This window comes from Lepidochelys kempii, chromosome 1 (genome assembly GCF_965140265.1).
Source record: "Lepidochelys kempii isolate rLepKem1 chromosome 1, rLepKem1.hap2, whole genome shotgun sequence".
NCBI lineage: Eukaryota > Metazoa > Chordata > Testudines > Cheloniidae > Lepidochelys > Lepidochelys kempii.
In genome coordinates, this window is record NC_133256.1 from 161632738 (window position 1) to 161653103 (window position 20366).

Consider the following 20366-nt stretch of genomic DNA (forward strand, 5'->3'; position numbering starts at 1 on the left):
CCTTACACTTAGAAAGGAGAAATCAAACGCACAACTACAAAAGTGGGGAATAAATAGCAAGGCAGTAGTACTGCAGAAAAAGATCTGGGAGTTGTAGTGGATCACAAACTGAGTATCAGTCAACAATGTGATACAATTGTGAAAAACGCTAATAACCTGGGGTGTATAAACAGCAGCGTTGTACGTAAGAGAGACAGGAGGTAACTGTCTCACTCTACTTGGCACTGGGGAGGCTTCAGCTGGAGTACTGCGTCCAATTCTAGGTGCTACACTTTAGAAAAGATGTGGACAAATTGGAGAGAGTGTCCAGAGGAGAACAACAAAAAATAGGTTCTAAAACCTTTTATCATAAGGAAAGGTTAAAAGAACTAGACATGTCTTCTTGAGGAAAGAAGATTATGGGGGGACTTGAGAAGTCTTCAGGTATGTTAAAGGCTGTTATAAAGAGGATAAATCAATTGTTCACGTCCACTGAAAGCAGGGTAAGACGCAATGGGCTTGAACTAAAAGCAAGGGAGTTTAGGTTAAATATTATGAAAAACTTTTTGTCTACAAGGTTAGTTAAACCTCTGGTATAGGGAAGGTTGTGAATCCCTATTACTGGATGTTTAAGAACAGATTGACTAACTTGTCATGGATGGGCTAGGTTTACTTGGACCTGACTCAGCACCAGGAGCTGGGACTGATTACTTCGAGGTCCCTTCCAGCCCTACATTTCTATGATTCTCGAGTCCCTCCTTTCTCCTAAAAGTGACATATTCTTGCCTACACTTTGTACACCACGTTTAGTACTAAAGCAAGCATTTATCATGAAGTTCTTAGTACAACTTTCAGTATTAAACTGATGCATTGACACTACAGAAACCAAAGATATTACAAAAGCTACATCAAAATATAACATTTCTTAAAAATCAGTATTTTATTACTATTATAGTTCTCAATACAACAAATTAGGTAAACTGTTTTGAATTAAACTAGTTTCTAATTCACAAATATTAACTTTTTCAAGGTTAAATTCTTACCTTTAATTGACAGCCAACCCTTTCATAAGCTTTGATGAGTCTGTTTTTGTGATACATCATTATTCCATAATGGTCTTTGTTTCTGCAGTTAAATCCAAAGGTGATTCTTACAGTTTTAGCCTTGTTTTTGGATGTTAAGGATAATTTGATCACCAAGAGTTTCTTCATACTGAAAGTTCATTCAAAAATGAGCCAATACTTTCAAACTGGAACAATTCCATCAGCCCCCAGGTTTGGTATAGCATCTTAAGGGATATCTGCACCACATTTTGTCACAGAATTGACAGCGTACTTACATCATGTCTTCCCATTCAGCATGCAATGATGTACGTATCAGTAAAGGATACAGCCAAAAATTTTGGTCTATAAATATCGCGTTCAATGTATGCAAGACTTTTGGAAATCAGCTGCGTTTTCACTTTTTGTCCTCTGATAATGATTTGCATTCTTGGCTTCAAATACAAAATACTGCTGTAAGCCTGCAAAACACATGGTAATTTCTATTACGCAAGCCAAACCAAACCAACATGAATGGTTTATAATACATCCTCTCTCTATATAGAGTAAATGCTGCTTAATAACAACCCTGATAACTACTTCCTGTTAAACATTTTGCCTGGAACTGAAACCATCCAATTGACTAGAATTGGAATTGGTCTGGATATTGGCAACACACTTGCTGCTTATTGACTTTTGCTGCCTGCAGCTCCACAGGCTCCCAGCACTGTCATTCCACATGGAAAGACCCAGGCGCAGGCAGGTTTGCAGGGCTACAGTTAGGGACAGAAGTGCTAGGATGTGTGGAGCCCAGGCCTCAGGGTTGCTGCTGCTTAGATGCTGCATGATACCTCTCCCTGTCCTCTCTGGGCTGAATCCTGCTCTTGCAACAGGGGCAGGCCACAGGCAGGTTATCAAGTGGCGGAAAGAAGACAGACAATTCCTTCACTGAGGAGACAAGCTGATAGTATGGCTTGCCTCATGCAAAAAGGATCACCCCAGGCTTGGTTGAAAAATAGTGAAAGGTCTTTGGGGTGAACTTTGCTTTACAAGGCATTAAATTAGTCTAGATTCTAGCCTAAATAGTTAAAGTCTAGATTCTAAAAGCATTATTTTATTTTATATGTAACCATTTGTTTCCAATACTTCTACTTATCACTTAAATCTCTTTCCTTTGTTAAATACACTTTTTCTTGCTTTCACTATAAACATATCTAAGTGCTGTCTGTTAAAGAGAGCAGCGATCTGAGGGAAAACTAGAAACTGCAGTATACTGCAACTGGAAGCACCAAATCTGTGAATATTGAGTATTTCCAGTGGAACAGGGGCTGGGTACTAGGAAGACATTCAAGGGCTTGGAGGTTGGACCATATCTATCACTGACCTGCAGAGAGACAGTGGAGCAAGCATAGGCTGAGAAGGGAGTGCTTGTGTTGCCCATGACTGGCAGAGTCAGGGAGCTGACACACAGCAACAAGGCTTCCTCACACTAAGGGCAGGTTATAGATAGGTGCCTCACAATCCTGGAGAAGCTGAGATGCACTCTGGGGAAGCATCACAGACACATACTGCAAAAGCAAATGGATAGTATTCTTGTCAGCAAGTTAAAGAAGTAGGGGCTGGATGAATGCACTATAAGGTGGGTAGAAAGTTGGCTAGATTGTCGGGCTCAATGGGTAGTGATCAATGGCTCCATGTCTAGTTGGCAGCTGGTGTCAAGTGGAGTGCCCCAGGGGTCGGTCCTGGGGCCGCTTTTGTTCAATATCTTCATAAATGATCTAGAGGATGGTGTGGATTGCACTCTCAGCAAATTTGCGGATGATACTAAACTAGGAGGAGTGGTAGATACGCTGGAGGGCAGGTATAGGATACAGAGGGACCTAGACAAATTGGAGGATTGGGCCAAAAGAATCTGATGAGGTTCAATAAGGATAAGTGCAGGGTCCTGCACTTAGGACGGAAGAACCCAATGCACAGCTACAGACTAGGGACCGAATGGCTAGGCAGCAGTTCTGCGGAAAAGGACCTAGGGGTGACAGTGGACGAGAAGCTGGATATGAGTCAGCAGCGTGCCCTTGTTGCCAAGAAGGCCAATGGCATTTTGGGATGTATAAGTAGGGGCATAGCGAGCAGATCGAGGGACATGATCGTCCCCCTCTATTCGACATTGGTGAGGCCTCATCTGGAGTACTGTGTCCAGTTTTGGGCCCCACACTACAAGAAGGATGTGGATAAATTGGAAAGAGTCCAGCGGAGGGCAACAAAAATGATTAGGGGTCTGGAACACATGACTTATGAGGAGAGGCTGAGGGAACTGGGATTGTTTAGTCTGCAGAAGAGAAGAATGAGGGGGGATTTGATAGCTGCTTTCAACTACCTGAGAGGTGGTTCCAGAGAGGATGGTTCTAGACTATTCTCAGTGGTAGAAGAGGACAGGACAAGGAGTAATGGTCTCAAGTTGCAGTGGGGGAGGTTTAGGTTGGATATTAGGAAAAACTTTTTCACTAGGAGGGTGGTGAAACACTGGAATGCGTTACCTAGGGAGGTGGTAGAATCTCCTTCCTTAGAAGTTTTTAAGGTCAGGCTTGACAAAGCCCTGACTGGGATGATTTAATTGGGGATTGGTCCTGCTTTTGAGCAGGGGGTTGGACTAGATGACCTCCTGAGGTCCCTTCCAACCCTGATATTCTATGATTCTATGTCTTTAAAATATTTTATGGCCAATGCTGCTGTAGTATCACTCTCATTGAAAACAAATATTTTAACCTACTTTCCAGATTTGTCACTGATTACTTTATTTAAAAAACAAACAAGCAGTATACTTACCCTTAGTGAATAGTCACTTTCGGGCACAATCTGGTCCTGTCTCTCTTGTTTTTTATACCCTCTTTTCCCTGTTGCTTCATCTAAATCTTCTGGAATTCTGATGTCATATTTATCCTTATCAAAATCGAGTTCTGTTTCTCCATCTTTATCTCTGTGGAAGGCAATCCAAAATAGAAATAAAATAAATTTATATTAAATTATTTAAAAAATTAAAAATAAACCAATAACCCAAAACAATTACTGAAGGCAGGGTACCACGGAAGGGTGGAATAGGAAGATTTTAGCAGGCAAGCTTATTTCAGCTGGAGATTCTAAAGTACGGTTGATTAAAAAGGAACATATCTTTGAAGCAGAGTTCTCTAATATTTACCAGGTAACACTGCAATGACATTCATTTGTTCTAAATGAATCCTAACAAAACTACTACAGAAATACATCCTAAAATATTCAAGGAGCTGTCTTAGGACATATCTGAGTCATTAGCTATTATCTTCAAAAACTCATGGAAGATGGGAGAGATTCCAGACTGGAAGAAGGCAAATACAGTGCCAATCTATAAAAAAGGGAATACAGACAACCCGGGGAATTACAGACCCAGACCATAGTTATCAGTCAAGCTGAAAGGGCATATCAAGTGAGGTCCCACAGGGATCCCTCCTGGGTCCAGTTCTGTTCAATATGTTCATAAATGATTTAGATAATGGCAGAGAGTACACTTAAAGTTTTCAGACAATACCAAGCTGGGAAGGGTTGCAAGTGCTTTGGAGGATAGGATTAAAATTCAAACTGATCTGGACAAACTGGAGAAATCATCTAAAATAAACAGAGTGAAATTCAGTAAGGACAAATGCAAAGTACTCCACTTATGAAGGATCAACTGCACACATACCAAATGGAAATTACTGCCTAGGAAAGAGTACTGTGCAAAAGGGATCTGGGGGTTATAGTGGACCACAAGCTAAATGAGAGTCCACAGTACAACACTTGCAGCCAAAAACAAACAAACAAAAACACGCAAACATCAATCCGGGATGTATTAGGACAGGGGGTTCCCAAACTTGGCTTCTGGCTTGGCTTGTGGCCTGGAGGGCCGTGAGACACTGTTTACTTAAGCATCTGCAGGTATGGCCACTCGCAGCCTGGCCCGCACCACTTCCCACAGCTCCCATTGCCCAGGAACAGCGAACCACGGTCACTGGGGCTGAGTGGCCGTACCTGCAGATACTCAGGTAAACAAAGCACCTCAGGGCCTGCCAGGGGCTTACCCTGAACAAGCCATGAACCAAGTTTGGGAACCCCTGTATTAGCAGGAGCATTGTAAGCATAACACGAGAAATAGTTCTTCTGCTCTACTCTGCGCGGATTAGGCCTCAACTGGAGCATTTTGTCCAGTTCTGGACACCACATTTCAGGAAAGATGTGGATAAACTGGAGAAAGCCCAGAGGAGAGAAGAGGATATAAACTAGCCATCAACAAGTTTAGGCTTGAAATTAGGTGAAAGTTTCTAATCAGAGAACTGAAGTTCTGGAACAGCCTTCCAAGGAGAGGAGTAGGGGCAAAAAACCTAACTGGCTTGAAGACTGAGCTTGATAAGTTTATAGAGGGGATGGTATGATGAGACTGCCTACAATGGCATGTAGCCTATCTACGACCGCCAGCAGCAAATCTCCAACAGCCAGCGATAGGGAGGGCTCTGAGTTACTATAGAGAATTCTTTCCCAGGTGGGTGGGGCAGGTTCTGTGGCCTGCAATGTACAGGAGGTCAGACTAGATGATCATGATGGTCCTTTCTGACCTTCAAGTCTATGAGAGCAACAAAAACAATTAAAGATCTAGAAAACATGACCTATGAGGGACCATTGAAAAAACTGGGTTTGTTTAGTCTGGAGAAGAGAAGACTGAGGGGGTGCTGATATGATAACAGTTTTCAAGTACAAAAGAGGTTGTTACAAGGAAGAGGGAGAAAAATTGTTCTCCCTAACCTCTGAGGATAGAAGAAGCAGAAATGGGCTTAAATTGCAGCAAGGGCGGTTTAGGCTGGACATTAGGAAAAACTTGTCAGAGTAGTTAAGCATTGGAACAAATCTCCTAAGGAGACTGTAGAACCTCTCACATTGGAGGTTTTTAAGGACAGGTTAGACTAACACCTGTCACGAATGGTCTAGTTATTACTTAGTCCTGCCTTGAGTGCAGGGGACTGGACTAGATAACCTATTGAGGTTCTTTCCAGTCCTACATTTCTATGATTCTATAGGGCACAATCCTGAAGAGACACATGGATGAAGTTGACCAAACAAATTTGTTCTCTAATTTCTACTGACTTTGAGAATGTGACTAATTAAGCCTTTTATTCTGCTATGGTAAATATGTGGGGAAATTCTGGATTAGATACCGTAAGAGTCAACAAACTAGAATTAAACTTGAAAAGTTCCAGACATTTTAAGTATACTACTACTAGGCCACAAGAAAGTTTAGTTAAGGAGCTGCCTGGTTTCTCTCAAACCGCCATTAATATTAAAACAGATAAGATTTAGCAAGATACCACATTTTAGGGCTAGTTTTCAACTGCAAAAATTTTGCTGGTATAGCAATGCCAACAAACCTCTCTAGCAGCGCTCCAACTTATTCTAGCAAAAGTAATTCTTTTGCTGGCACAGTTAAACTACCTCCTCAAAGGGCATAAGCTATACCAACAAAAGTATTTTGCCTATATTAACTGTGAACACAGGGTTTTTTGCTGCCATAACTAACAGACATAGCTATGCCAGCAGAACATTGTAGTGTAGACCTGGTTTTAGTCCCTTTGCCTCTGGCTATTTTACTTGCTCTGTCGTGATAGTTTAGTGGTAGTGGATGAATGACCTTGTAACTCTCAAGTTTATCAGTCTGATTCCGCATGTTCCCACTAAGTTACTACCAACTCATGCTCATTAGCTTTGTAGCTTTAGAGAGTTGTTCCACCAAGACTTCTAAAGTCTAGCTGCTTACCACCAAACTCATGCACACTGAACACTTAAGTTCACAATTTAGCAGACACTGGACTTCATCTTACCTTCTAAGGTTCCAAATGATGATTCTTGTTCCTTTTTTCCCCATGATAGCATCAAGCTCTGCCAGTAACTTCTCCTCAGTAGAGAACAAAGAATATGCCTGGATGGCCTTTAGGCTGGCTTTGTATTCTACTGGATTAATTATTTGCCGTAAAAACTAAGTTAAAGACTTAAACATTTCACAAATTAAAATAAATTTCTAGGTGAGCTTCTTTGGCATAGCCACAGTACTCTGGGCTTTCTTCCTAACATGTCTTAGACAAGTGTTTTGTTGCTATTATCCAACCCCGCATAGCCCTCATCCCTCCTTATGTATGAGGAGGGCAAAGCACAACTGCAATTTCCATTCTGAGAGGCTCTTCATATCCTACTTTTACACATGCAAATGCACCACTTTTTGTGTCTGAAAATACTCAAAAGGATATGTTGCCTGTTAAATGATACTATAGGAACAATGACATGTTCTGCCTTTGTAGCTTCTAGGAAGGTCTGAGATAACAGGCCAACACTCATGGTCTCTCCATTTTTGGTGAAAACAATTGCATCTTTTCCCAGGCGCATAGATCCTGATTTAAATCCATTTCCATACAGTCCCACTGGAATGCGGCCATTTATTGTAACTTTGTCACTGAAACCAAAGCTGAAACACGTTGTTAGAACATTTTGTAAAAAGCGTAAACCCACAAAAGATCGATATCAAAATAGGTTTAAACAGATGTTAATCTCTACTTTTGATACCAGTAACTACAGCACAGCTAAAAGATGTATTTGCTCAACAACTAGACAAAGGCTGAGGATCAGATTGATGTTACAATGCTAAACTGCTCCCTAGTGTCATCTATTGCCATCTTTAAATATGTCTAAAGGGTATAATTCTGTAAGGGATTATACAAAAAGTGCTCCCAAATCAGTCTAACAGTCAATTATAAAGACTGAACTAGACCTTGGTGAACAGTTTTTCCACTTCTCTCAATTGCTTTTGCAATAATTTGTAAACAAAAGTCAATTTTGCATTGGTAAAGGAGACAAAGGAGACATTTCATTAGAAGTGATGATCTGTAATTGTGCAGTGAATTTAGCATTAAGCCCTTAACTCACAAGAAACAATAAGTTAGAAAAAAAACACATAAGAAGAAAATATATAACTGTTCATTACAGCAATTCCTCAGCCCCTTAATTGTTCTATAATACCTGCAATTTTGAACAATGTGCTAAATCTTAATTCTAATACATTTCACCTACAACCCACTAAATCAAAGGAGCAACTGAATGGTTATGCTGGCAGTTCATGGCACTGAGCTAACTACCTTTCACCTTTGGCTACCTGGGTTTATATTTACACAAACCTGAGTTTAGCAAGCATATCCTCCTCTTCTTCCCCTATCCTATTCCACTTACGGACATTACAAAACCACATATTTCTGTATTGCCGCTGACTCTAAATAGGCTCAGGAACAGACAAATGGAGGTGGGTGATTCAGGAACAAAATGTACTGCAGATCTTGATGAATGCTTGACCAGCATCTGCCTATCATTTGGATCTAGTTACTAATCTTTGTCTCACTTTCACAGGCACTAAATTAATTTGCACATTTGATATAAAAATATGCAGGAACGAGCAGAACATTACAATCTGAAATTGGAATGATTGTGGGAGACCATAAAAATATCCACAAAACAGTTACCCACCTGAGCATTTTGTGCAATTTTTCTGAAGTCATGCCATTTCCATTATCAGTAAATGTCAGACATATGTTGCCCTTTATTACTGTTTTGTCTATCCATATCTGTTTCGCATTCACATCTGGATCATAAGCATTGTCTGAAAATCAGGGAAGTGTGAAATTAACAAGAGCACAAATTAAAATGCTATAGCATCCATACATTCAAATATTCAAAAATACATCATTCTGGTGAAGGGCTTATATACCAAAACGTTCTATGAAAATATTTCCCAGGTAAGTGGATTCAGGATGTCCCATCTTTTACCCATAAAACATTAAATTCCATACACTTCTTTCTTTCACCCTCCTTTTTAAACCAGCTAAAGCCATTTTTAAAAGTTAAAATATTGTACAAGGTCTACAAAATGAGTGGCTTATAGTTGCTGTTTTAGGATCAGACTTGAAGGCCAGTCCCCACTCAGTGTACACCAATTTTTATAATCACTCATGTGGACAGATACCATATTATCTGGGCTGTTTGCTGATGACTTTCCACCACTAATCACTCAGAAAGATGTAGGGTTAAGCTATGAGTGCTGGTTGCCAAGTGGCTTTCAAACAAAAGGCCTTTCCAAAGACTAATGAGGATCTGCCATTTAGGAACCACTTAAACTATTGCTGAAAGAAAAGGAGTACTTGTGGCACCTTAGAGACTAACAAATTTATTTGAGCATAAGGTTTCATGAGCATTCGTGAGCATCGGATGCATTCAGTGGCAAATACAGTGGGGAGATTTATATACATAGAGAACATCAAACAATGGGTGTTACCATACACACTGTAACCAGAGTGATCACTTAAGGTGAGCTATAACCAGCAGGAGGGCGGAGGGGCAGGGACATGGGGGCCTTTTGCAATGATAATCAAGGTGGGCCATTTCCAGCAGTTGACAAGAACGTCTGAGGAACCGGGGGGGGGTGTGTGTAATAAACATGGGGAAATAGTTTTACTTTGTGTAATGACCCATCCACTCCCAGTCTCTAGTCAAGCCTAAGTTAATTGTATCCAGTTTGCAAATTAATTCCAATTCAGCAGTCTCTCGTTGGAGTCTGTGTTTTAAGTATTGCCACTTTTAGGTCTGTAACTGAGTGACCAGAGAGATTGAAGTGTTCTCCGACTGGTTTTTGAATGTTATAATTCTTGATGTCTGATTTGTGTCCATTTATTCTTTTACGTAGAGACTGTCCGGTTTGACCAATGTACATGGCAGAGGGGCATTCCTGGCACATATCACACTGGTAGATGTGCAGGTGAACGAGCCTCTGATATTGTGGTTGATGTGATTAGGCCCTATGATGGTGTCCCCTGAATAGATATGTGGACACAGTTGGCAACGAGCTTTGTTGCAAGGATAGGTTCCTGGGTTAGTGTTTTTGTTGTGTGGTTGCTGGTGAGTATTTGCTTCAGGTTCTGGGGCTGTCTGTACGCAAGGACTGGCCTGTCTCCCAAGATCTGTGAGAGTGATGGGTCGTCCTTCAGGATAGGTTGTAGATCCTTGATGATGCGTTGGAGAGGTTTCAGTTGGGGGCTGAAGGTGACGGCTAGTGGTGTTCTGTTATTTTCTTTGTTGGGCCTGTCCTGTAGTAGGTGACTTCTGGGTACAATCTCTCTGGTCACTTGATTACAGACCTAAAAGTGGCAATACTTCAAAAACAGACTCCAACCAGAGACTGCTGAATTGGAATTAATTTGCAAACTGGATACAATTAATTTAGGCTTGACTAGAGACTGGGAGTGGATGGGTCATTACACAAAGTAAAACTATTTCCCCATGTTTATTCCCCCACCCCCCTCCGTTCTTGTCAACTGCTGGAAATGGCCCACCTTGATTATCACTACAAAAGGTCCCCATGTCCCCCCCCCCCCCCCCCCCGCTGGTAATAGCTCAGCTTAAGTGATCACTCTGGTTACAATGTGTATGGTAACACCCATTGTTTCATGTTTCTATGTATATAAATCTCCCCACTGTATTTTCCACTGAATGCATCCGATGAAGTGAGCTGTAGCTCACGAAAGCTTATGCTCAAATAAATTTGTTAGTCTAAGGTGCCACAAGTACTCCTTTTCTTTTTGCAAATACAGACTAACACAGCTGCTACTCTGAAACCTGTCATTAAACTATTGCTGGCAATCCTGATGAGCAGCCACTGGAATTAAATGTAAACCCTGCAGAATTTTAGTAATTTGCATTAAGGCCCATTCTGAATTTGTGAGTGAACAAACACGTAAAAGCAAAGGTGCATAACAAAGATGTCCTTTATCAATTTATATTGTCAATTTTAATTATTTGTGTGTTTCTTCACAGTGTAAATATAGAGTGGTACTTTGCAAAATTAAACTGTAGTAATACAATACCACATTACAGCATCTGCCACAAACTAACTTGGGGAGAAGGGATAAAATTTTTTCCTTGACTAGCGCATACAGTTTTGCAAAGCACTGATGCGAGATTTTGCTACTTTAAAAATTACCACAGACCCTAAACAAAAACCATAAATTGAAGATGTAATTGATGATTAATGTCAATTCTAGAGTTAGAAATGCATTTTAGTTTTATTTTCATCTTTTTGATGAAGTCATCAGCTTATATGTAAAACATGTAAAAGTTGATTAATACCCCCCAAATTGACTCAATTTTAAATAAAAGGATTAACACCACCCCATCCCCTAGCACAGGGGTCAGCAACCTTTCAGATGTGGTGTGCTGAGTCTTCATTTATTCACTCTAATTTAAGGTTTCGTGTGCCAGTAATACATTTTAACATTTTTAGAAGGTCTCTCTCGAAAAGTCTATATAACTAAACTATTGTTGTATGTAAACAAGGTTTTAAAAATGTTTAAGCAGCTTCATTTAAAATTAAATTAAAATACAGATCTTATCAGTTTTGTGCAGTGGTTCTTAACCTGGGGGGTGCAAGATGCCCTTTCTGGGGGTGCGAGACATGCAAGTTTTTTTAGAAGGTAAATCATTGAAAACACAAATTAAGCACAGGCACATAAGTACAACTACTTTGTTTCACCAAACCTATGTATTAACATACTTTTTTAATGATTATTGTAATATACAAAGTTTTTAAGTTTTCAAGCTAATTGTAGTGTAATTTTTTATAAGGGCTGCAGAGCGCTGGGCCCAGGCCAGGAGCAGAGCCCTGGGATAGCTGCCAGTACCCCAGTACCCTCCAGCCGACAGGAGGGCTGAGCAGGCCCGGACGGCTGGAACCCCAGATCAGCAGCAAGGTGAGCGGGGCCAGTGGCTGGTATCCCAGGCCAGCAGCAGGCTAAGCAGGGCTGATAGCTGGGACCCCGGCCGGCAAGGGGCCGGTGGCCAGAACCCCAGACTATCAGCAGGCTGAGTGGGGCCAGCGGCCGCCTCCGGTCTGGGGTTCTGTCCACCAACTCCTGACAGCCGGGATCCCAGCCGCCGGGGGCCCCGCTCAACCTGCCGCCAGCTTGGGGTTCCATTCACCCAGGCAGGCAGCAGACTGAGCAGGGCCAGCAGTCAGGACCCCGGCTGGCAGGAGCGTGCCAGTAAAAAAATCGGCTTGCGAGCCATCTTTGGCACGTATGCCGCAGGTTACCGACCCCTGCCCTAGCAGGAATATCAGCTCACATTAGACTTGGGTGAACTATGATTTTAAACATGTGCAATATGCCCAATGCATGTGGTCAAAATGAATGAGATCATAAGAAGAGTTGTGTTAAACTTTCAGTGACACTTCAAAATACCTGTATTATTTAAGGTTTGTGCTGAAATAATAGAAATAAAACCTGGTTCATTGGGTACTGGGTACAGTAAGTAATTGCCTATATCAGTTTGTTTAATATATTATAAAAAACAGCTTCATCTGGCCTTAGCTAAGGTCCAATACTTGGCAATGACATCACTTGTTTGTTAAAGTGTATTAAAAAGAGTAAACTCTAAGGCAGGGGTGGGCAAACTTTTTAGACCGAGGGCCACATCAGGGTTGCGGAACTGTATGGAGGGCTGGGTAGGGAAGTCTGTGCCTCCCCAAACAGCCTAGCCCCCGCTCACTCCCACTTCCCATCCCCTAACTGCCCCCTGAAGAACCCCTGACCCATCCACCCCCCCTGCTCCCTGTCCCAACTCCCTGACCCCTATTCACACACACCAGGACTCCCATGCCTGTCCAACCTATCCCACGCCTATCCAATCCCCCCGTTTCCCATCCTCTGACAGCCCCCAAACCTCTGCCCTGTCCAACTGCCCCTGCTCCCTGTCTGCCCCCCGGGACCCTCTGCCCCTTATCCAGCCCTCCCCTCTTGCCCCGGCCTCCCTGCCCCCTTACCATGCTGCTCAGAGTAGCCAGAGCTAACCATGGAACCACACTGCAGGAGTGGCGGGCCAGAGTGCGGGCGGCACAACGAGCTGAGGCTGCACGGGGGAGAGAGTGGGGGGGGACACGGACAGCAGGGGAGGGCTGGGGGCTAGGGGCCAGCAGGCCGTAGTTTGCCCACCTCTGCTCTAAGGGTTCATTGCTAATACCTTCCTGTACAAGTTGGAGCCAACCAATATGGATATAAGCATCCCTGTAAACCCTTTGGTAAATATTTGTAATCAAATGCTCATAAAAGTGTTGTTACTGTTTATTATTTAGGCTTTTAGACCTATTTAGAGCAATTACAGAAAAGCCATTCGGCCTTTAGATTTAATAAAGGAATTTATGATTGAACTGGTGTCATGGTAGTTTCCTATATTAATAATTTCAAACACACAGCCCCAAAACAATTCCATCTACCATACTGCCCCTATTTATAGTTCAAGATATAGCAAAGGTAAAATTCCACTGAAGACGTCATCATAAGCAAAAAGGAAAAGAAATAAAAATCTTGTTTTCTAGTACCTTGTACTAACAAAATGTTACTAGTTTGCTGCCTACTAGGGAAACGGCTAACCTATTTTTAAAAATCCAGATTGTAATGACTGATCTTCACACAAAACCAGATGCTAAAAATTAAGATTGACCTCAGTTTCCGTCAAACCACCACTGAATGGCAACAGAAATGGGTAGTTTCTCCCACTCACCCTACTCCTTTTGTCCTTCTCAACCAGCTATACTCCTGTCAAAAATATAAAGGAAAGGGTAACCACCTTTCTGTATACAGTGCTATAAAACCCCTCCTGGCCAGAAGCAAAACCCTTTCATCTGTAAAGGGTTAAGAAGCTAAGATAACCTCGTTGGCACCTGACCAAAATGACCAATCAGGAGACAAGATACTTTCAAATCTGGAGGGGAGGGAACAAAGGGCTCGTCTGTGTGATACTTTTGCCGGGAACAGATCAGGAATGCAGTCTCAGAACTTCTGTTAAATTAGTAAGTAATCTAGCTAGAAATGTGTTAGATTTCCTTTTGTTTAAATGGCTGGTAAAATAAGCTGTGCTGGATGGAATGTATATTCCTGTTTGTGTCTTTTTGTAACTTAAGGTTTTGCCTAGAGAGATTCTCTAGGTTTTGAATCTGATTACCCTGTAAGGTATTTACCATACTGATTTTACAGAGGTGATTCTTTTACCTTTTCTTTAATTAAAATTCTTCTTTTAAGAACCTGATTGATTTTTCATTGTTCTTAAGATCCAAGGGTTTGGGTCTGTGTTCACCTGTACAAACTGGTGAGGATTTTTAATCAAGCCTTCCCCAGGAAAGGGGGTGTAGGGCTTGGGGGGATATTTGGGGCGAAGACATCTCCAAGTGGGCTCTTTCCCTGTTCTTTATTAACACGCTTGGTGGTGGCAGATTAGGGTTCAAGGACAAAACAAAATTTGTACCTTGAAGTTTTTAACCTAAGCTGGTAAGACTAAGCTTAGGGGGTCTTTCATGCAGGTCCCCACATCTGTAACCTAGAGTTCAGAGTGGGGAAGGAACCTTGACAGCTCCTAACTAAGCTGAACTGCAGTTCAGGAAAAGGAAGCACATGGCTAACAAATAAGGCTATAAAACATTTGCTTGGACAACCAAATATGAGATACAAACTGTCCTGAGAAAGCGTAGCCTAAAGAAAGGTAACACAATCAAACTTCTAGCTTTTATAAAACTAGAAACTGTGAACAAAGATAAAAGCAAAGTGCACTTTGGCTTATTGGCAATTATCTGTTATTACAAGTAGACAAGTCCAACATTTAGGTTTTGCTATTGAAAATTGAACAAAAGCCTAAGAAATGGTTTTATGGATTTTAAATGAGAAAAAATGTCTCTCAGGTTTTGAACATTGCTAGGGAAATGTTCAAATTTATTATACCACTGTGCTATTGCAAGTGAACCTGACAGATCTACTTCCAAACAAAATAAACCACAAATAGCATACATGGCAAAAACAGGGTTTTTTTTTAATTATAATACACTGTATTAACACATGTAAGGAAGTCTTAAATATAATAAAATTGAAACTTCTGATTGCTCTCAATGTACCACAGAATCAAAAATTAGAACCTTATTTCCCCTCCACTTTCTATTACTATAATTATTTTAGCTGAATTTAAGTTTTAATGTCAAAGTCACTGCACAATTTAAACAAAAACAAAAGGGTCAAGTATTCAATAAATGAAGTGCTGATACCTATAAGTTCTGCAACTGCACTGAACGGCCAAGTGTGACTGGTAGAATTTGTGTGCAAGAACTTTGGACAAAGCTGAAACAAAAACAAAAAAGGTTAGTGTTAGCTCAGTTTGTTTCCCTCCACACTATAAAGTGAAAGACAATATCTATTAAATATTGTGACATTTACAGTAGCCATTTTATACAACAAATGAGTGTTAAGTTACCATACTTAAAAAAATCTGAAGAATATTTCCAACATTTATCATCAATATTCTTCAAGAAAGTGACATGATCGGCAAGATTTAGCCCTTGTTGTTATGCTGTGTTCTAGACTAGAGTCCTCAAGGTCACCTATGAAGTTGATTACTCCGGAGGGAGGTGCAGAGCTACATAGGGAGGCTGAGTGGAGGCACAGAGACTAGTGCAGACAGGGGAGGGGTACAGGGACACATAGGGACAGGGGAGTGGCTGGGTGAGGGCACAGAGACACATGGGGGAAGGGGTGCAGAGCTACATAGGGCCAGGGGAGTGGCTGGGTGAGGGCACCAACACGAGGGGGAGGGGTACAGGGACACATAGGGACAGGGAAGTGGCTGGCTGAGGGCACAGAGACACATGGGGGCGAGGGCAGATGTGCCTGACCGAATGGGAGAGGCTAGGGGTCAGCCAGGGTCTGCATGGGGGAAACTCCTTAACAATCCCTCCCTGTCCCCGCAAAAAACCTGTTCCATACTTTTCCCATCCATACCCAACAGCCCTCCAAGGTCACTCCCAGGCTCCTTCCTAGCAATTTACTTCCCTCTCCCTCAGCTCCTCTGTTACCCCTAACTCCCCCAAGCCTTTGCACTGCTTCTGAAGGGTGCGGGAAATATGATTCTGTATTGCGGTTTAAATGAATTACTCAGAGTTCTGTATTAATATGCCTAGTAAGGAATCTATTTGTCAAAAAACATTTCCTAATCTTTTTTGTTGTCTGTATCGTTAGACATACTTGCTGACAGGTATTTTGAAATAAATGACCAAAAATAATTGAAAGTGGTGTGATTATATTGTGTTATTTTGACAAAATATGCAGAATTTTTAAATATTCTGTGCAAAAGTTTTAATTTTTTGTTGTAGATTTTTAAATGCACAGAATTCCACCAAGAGTATTACATGTCACTACAATTACATGCCCACTGACATTAGACGTCATTAGAGGAACCAAATCTCAGCTCTCCAGCACAAGCCTCAACCACTTGATCTAAAAGAGTAATCTTTTCTTTAGGTATGTAACAAGCACTTATTCTTACTAGGGGCAACCACCAAGAGGAGCAATACACTGGCTTAGGCTTTGTCTATATTATAAATGCTTTGTCAGTATAGCTAAACAGGGGAGCCCCCTAGTGCAGACATAGCATATACTGACAGATGGAGTTTTTCCACCAGCATTGTAACATCACCTTTCTGAACATTAGCTATGCCGAAGAAGCAATCTTCTGTCAGCATAGTTGCATCTAAACTGGAGTTTTTGGTGGCATTGTTGTGTTGACAGGGAGTACTGTTTTTTCCACACACCTGAAAGACACCTGTCTCAACTAAACTTCGCAGTATAGACCTGCTCTTAGTGTGTACAAACATGTCTCCCTGTAGTAACTGGGTCAGTTTGATGAAGGCTTATTTACCCCTAACCAAATAGCTCCTTTAGGTCAAGCAGTGGTGATTCATGGTTTGGATAGTCAAGCTCCTAAATTCTATCCCTCCAATGACCAGAACAGCTATACCAGGAAACCCTTTCTAGTGTAGACAAGGCCTAAATAAACATGTGCTAGTCACCCTGTCCATTATCTCCACAGATATAATGCTGTTGACCTTTTGCCAAGCACAGCAGAAATCAGGACCTTGTAGGTCAGTTTTCTGTTTGGAGCAGACATTAGTGATGCAGAGTCAGATATTTTCTTCAGGTAACTTGTTTATTTACAAAAGGCACACACCAATCCTATTTCCTTAAACAGGGGTGGTAAATGGCAGATAAGCAACTCACTCTTGCAGAAACCTCAAGTAAAGCATTTTCGCCTGTTTCCAGGACACACTCACCAATCTAACTGCTTAACAATTTCTGAGAATCTCTCTCTCACTAAACACCTCTGCACTTCACTTCTATAAGTGAGGGCAGGTCTACACTACAAACTTGTAGTGACACAGCTGCACCAATGCAACTACTCCACGGTATTGCTTCTGGCGCAGACATTCTAAGCCAATGGGAGCGAGCTCTCCTGTCGACTTAACTCCACCTCCATGAGAGGCAGTAGCCATGTTGGTGAGAGAGCTCTCCTGTCGACATAGCGCTGTCTACACTAGTGCTTAGCTCAGTATACCTACATCATTCAGTGGTGTGGATTATTCACACCCCCTGAGTGACGGTTATATCAAAAAGAAAAGGAGGACTTGTGGCACCTTAGAGACTAAAATTTATTTGGGCATAAGCTTTTGTGAGCTACAGCTCACTTCATCGGACGCATTCAGTGGAAAATACAGTGGAGAGATTTATATACATTGTGGAAGTATAGCGTTGTATAAGGGGACATACTGGATACATTGTATGAGAGGGCATGCCAAAACATGTTACAAAGTATCTGAGGGAGCACATGTAGGGACAGTTAGCTTTTGAATGGAGAAGCAATTAAGATAGAGCCAGCACGTCTAAGAAGCAGGCATCAGAATGGAAGGTGTGAAGGGCAATTAGTTAAGTTAACTGGAAGCTGTTAAAGGAGATTGTTAAGGGTGGCAGGTAATTGAAAATACGTGACTGGTCTCAGGGATCTCGAAGGGTGGTGACTAAAATCTTTTTTCTTCTTTTGTCTGTAACCTCTCTGTAACTTGTTCTCCAAAAACTGTATAAATTAAGAGACACAAGCCCCACTCGGGGGGCTCACTTCTAAATGTATTAGCAGAGCAGCTTTGCTAATAAAACAGAGTGGTCTGATAAATTGTAAGTCGGAGTCAAACTTTGACAATTTGGAGGTTCCACTGAGATGGCAAGCGGCTTCACTGAGGCTGTGTGATCCCTGACTGCCTTGCAGGACGATCGTGGCAGCCGGCGCCTGGACGCTTAGTCCAAGCGATCCTCCACAAGACAGAAAGGTACACAGCAGCAGCGCAGTCTACGCCATTGAACTTGTTGGTTCCCACTCTGTTCGGGTAGGGGTCCTTGGATCCAGCTTCTGGAATCAGACGTCTCAGGTAATTATTATTTTTGTGCTTTAACCGGTTTGAGGACTGTCTTGTCTTTGTGTCTATCCGTCTTCCCCGTGGTGTGTGTGTGAATCTGGGAGCCATCTCTGTCCGGAGACTGGCTGACCAAGGGATCCCCATCCCCACGGTCTGAATAAGTGGAATCTGCACAGCTGCAGCTGCACCACGCCTTGGGTATAACCCCTGGTGTGAAAGCAAGGGCAGTTGAGGCAGTAGCCTGTGGGCTCCTTTCTGTGTGTTGCACGGGGTACCGCTCTGCTGAGCCCGAATTTCCTTCTTGTGTGAGTGCTGTGTGAAGTCCTCCTGGATGGGTAATCAGAACTCTAAGGTAGAACAGTTCCCTAAGGGAACTCCAGCTTATTTTATGTATTTTAGGAGGGGTCCGGACTCTTGTAGGTTTCTTGAAAAATGGTCCAAATTAGCTCTAGAGAACCCCAAATTACAGTGGCCACTGTTAGGTTCTTGGGACAAGGATCGAGTGGATGCTTTAAAAAGCAAACTCGTCCTCCCAAAAACCAAATTGGAGAGAGGAGAAGTAGACTGCTTCATGCAGTGGTGGGAAGAGGCAAATCGTAGATGGACTGAGTCAAAACTCACCTCTCTTAAAAATTCTATCAAAAAACTAACAGTTCAATTGGATGCAGTCTCTCCCACTAGTCTGAGCACTCCCCTTTGCCCCGTCCGGTGCAATGATCCGGATCAAACCCGACCCCCACCATACTCCTGCGCAAATAAGAAATCAGAAAAGGAAAAATCTTCAGTGACTACAGATAACGAAAGTGAAGAAGATACCCTCATTTGCCTCGCAGCTCTGCAAAATATTATGAAGAAGAAATCCAAAGCAGACTGCAAAGATTCTCTTGACATCTCTTCTTGGAAAAGAGAACCTGATGGGAGGTTAATGAGAGACTCTGATCAAACTGTTGTGGCACCCTTACGAGTCCTTAAAATGGAGAAAGTAAGTCCATATGGGATTATAAGCCCTGGACTCGTACGGAACTTTTATCTATAGTTAAAAGTTTTCCCAAACCACAGGAAAACTCTGTCAAATTTGCTGAGGAGTTTCTGTTAATCTGTGAAACCTATGAACACTCTGAGACAGATCTCCTCCAACTGTGTAAATTGTTAGCTCCTGCCAGTTATTATGAAAAATGGTTGGCTGCCGCAGACTGGCCAGCTGAGGTACGCTACTCAACCATAAAAAGTACTGGCCCAGATTCGGCATACAGAGACCGGTGTATGGTTCTTTGGAAGCGCCTGCATCAAGCCATTCCCAAAGTGTGGGCTCCTAAAACAAACTGGACAGCAATACGTTGCTGTAAGCAAGGGCAAGGAGAAAGCCCAGGCGACTATAGGTCCCGGCTAACCGACATTTTCCTACAACATTCAGGAATACAAGAGCCCGATGTAAATGGGCAGGGGGCCTTGGCACATGCATTTGTTGATGGTCTTCTCCTTGCCACAGGCAGCATGTTAAAACGAATAAGTGTGGGATGGGAGACTGAAACCATGGACAAATTGCTGGCAGTAGCAGAGCATTGCCATCGCACTTTAAAAGGAAAGGAGGAACAGTCCTCCCAAAAGTTAATGGCTCTGCAGATACAGCATTATTCAGGACTAAGCACACCACACCGGGGACAGGGATGAGGTTGCGGAAGGGGGCGGGGGGCTGGATTAACTGGGGTTTGTAACTACTTTAAACAGCCTGGACACTGGAAAAAAGAGTGTCCAAGACGACCTAATAATTGTATGGGAAATCAAGTGAACCCCCCGCTGGTTCCTCCAGCTGATCCCCAACCCTATTTTTCATCCCAACAATGACGGGATGCTGGGGAACCTCACAAAGTTTTAGCTCCCTTATTACCTCTGTCCCCTACTTGAGAATGTGTCCTGACTGTAAATGATCTCTCTCTCCCTTTCCTTGTTGATACTGGAGCTTCTCTTTCTACAATCCGCAC

At 42.3% G+C, this 20366-nt stretch overlaps 1 protein-coding gene across 5 annotated transcripts in view; it reads right to left on the bottom strand.

Annotated features, from left to right (window-relative positions):
• MORC3 (MORC family CW-type zinc finger 3) overlaps positions 1-20366 on the bottom strand; it is a 63409-nt gene that overhangs the window by 31369 nt on the left and 11674 nt on the right. For 3 of the 5 annotated variants that reach the window (XM_073361161.1, XM_073361150.1, XM_073361140.1), the window contains 7 exons: positions 15193-15265; positions 8586-8718; positions 7322-7536; positions 6899-7046; positions 3846-3996; positions 1370-1501; positions 1023-1142 (listed from right to left, as the gene is read on the bottom strand). In XM_073361161.1, coding sequence (XP_073217262.1) covers positions 1023-1142; positions 1370-1501; positions 3846-3996; positions 6899-7046; positions 7322-7536; positions 8586-8718; positions 15193-15265 — 972 coding nt within the window. The remainder of the gene's footprint in view (positions 1-1022; positions 1143-1369; positions 1502-3845; positions 3997-6898; positions 7047-7321; positions 7537-8585; positions 8719-15192; positions 15266-20366) is intronic. The other 2 variants (XM_073361170.1, XM_073361181.1) reach the window with 2 other exon arrangements.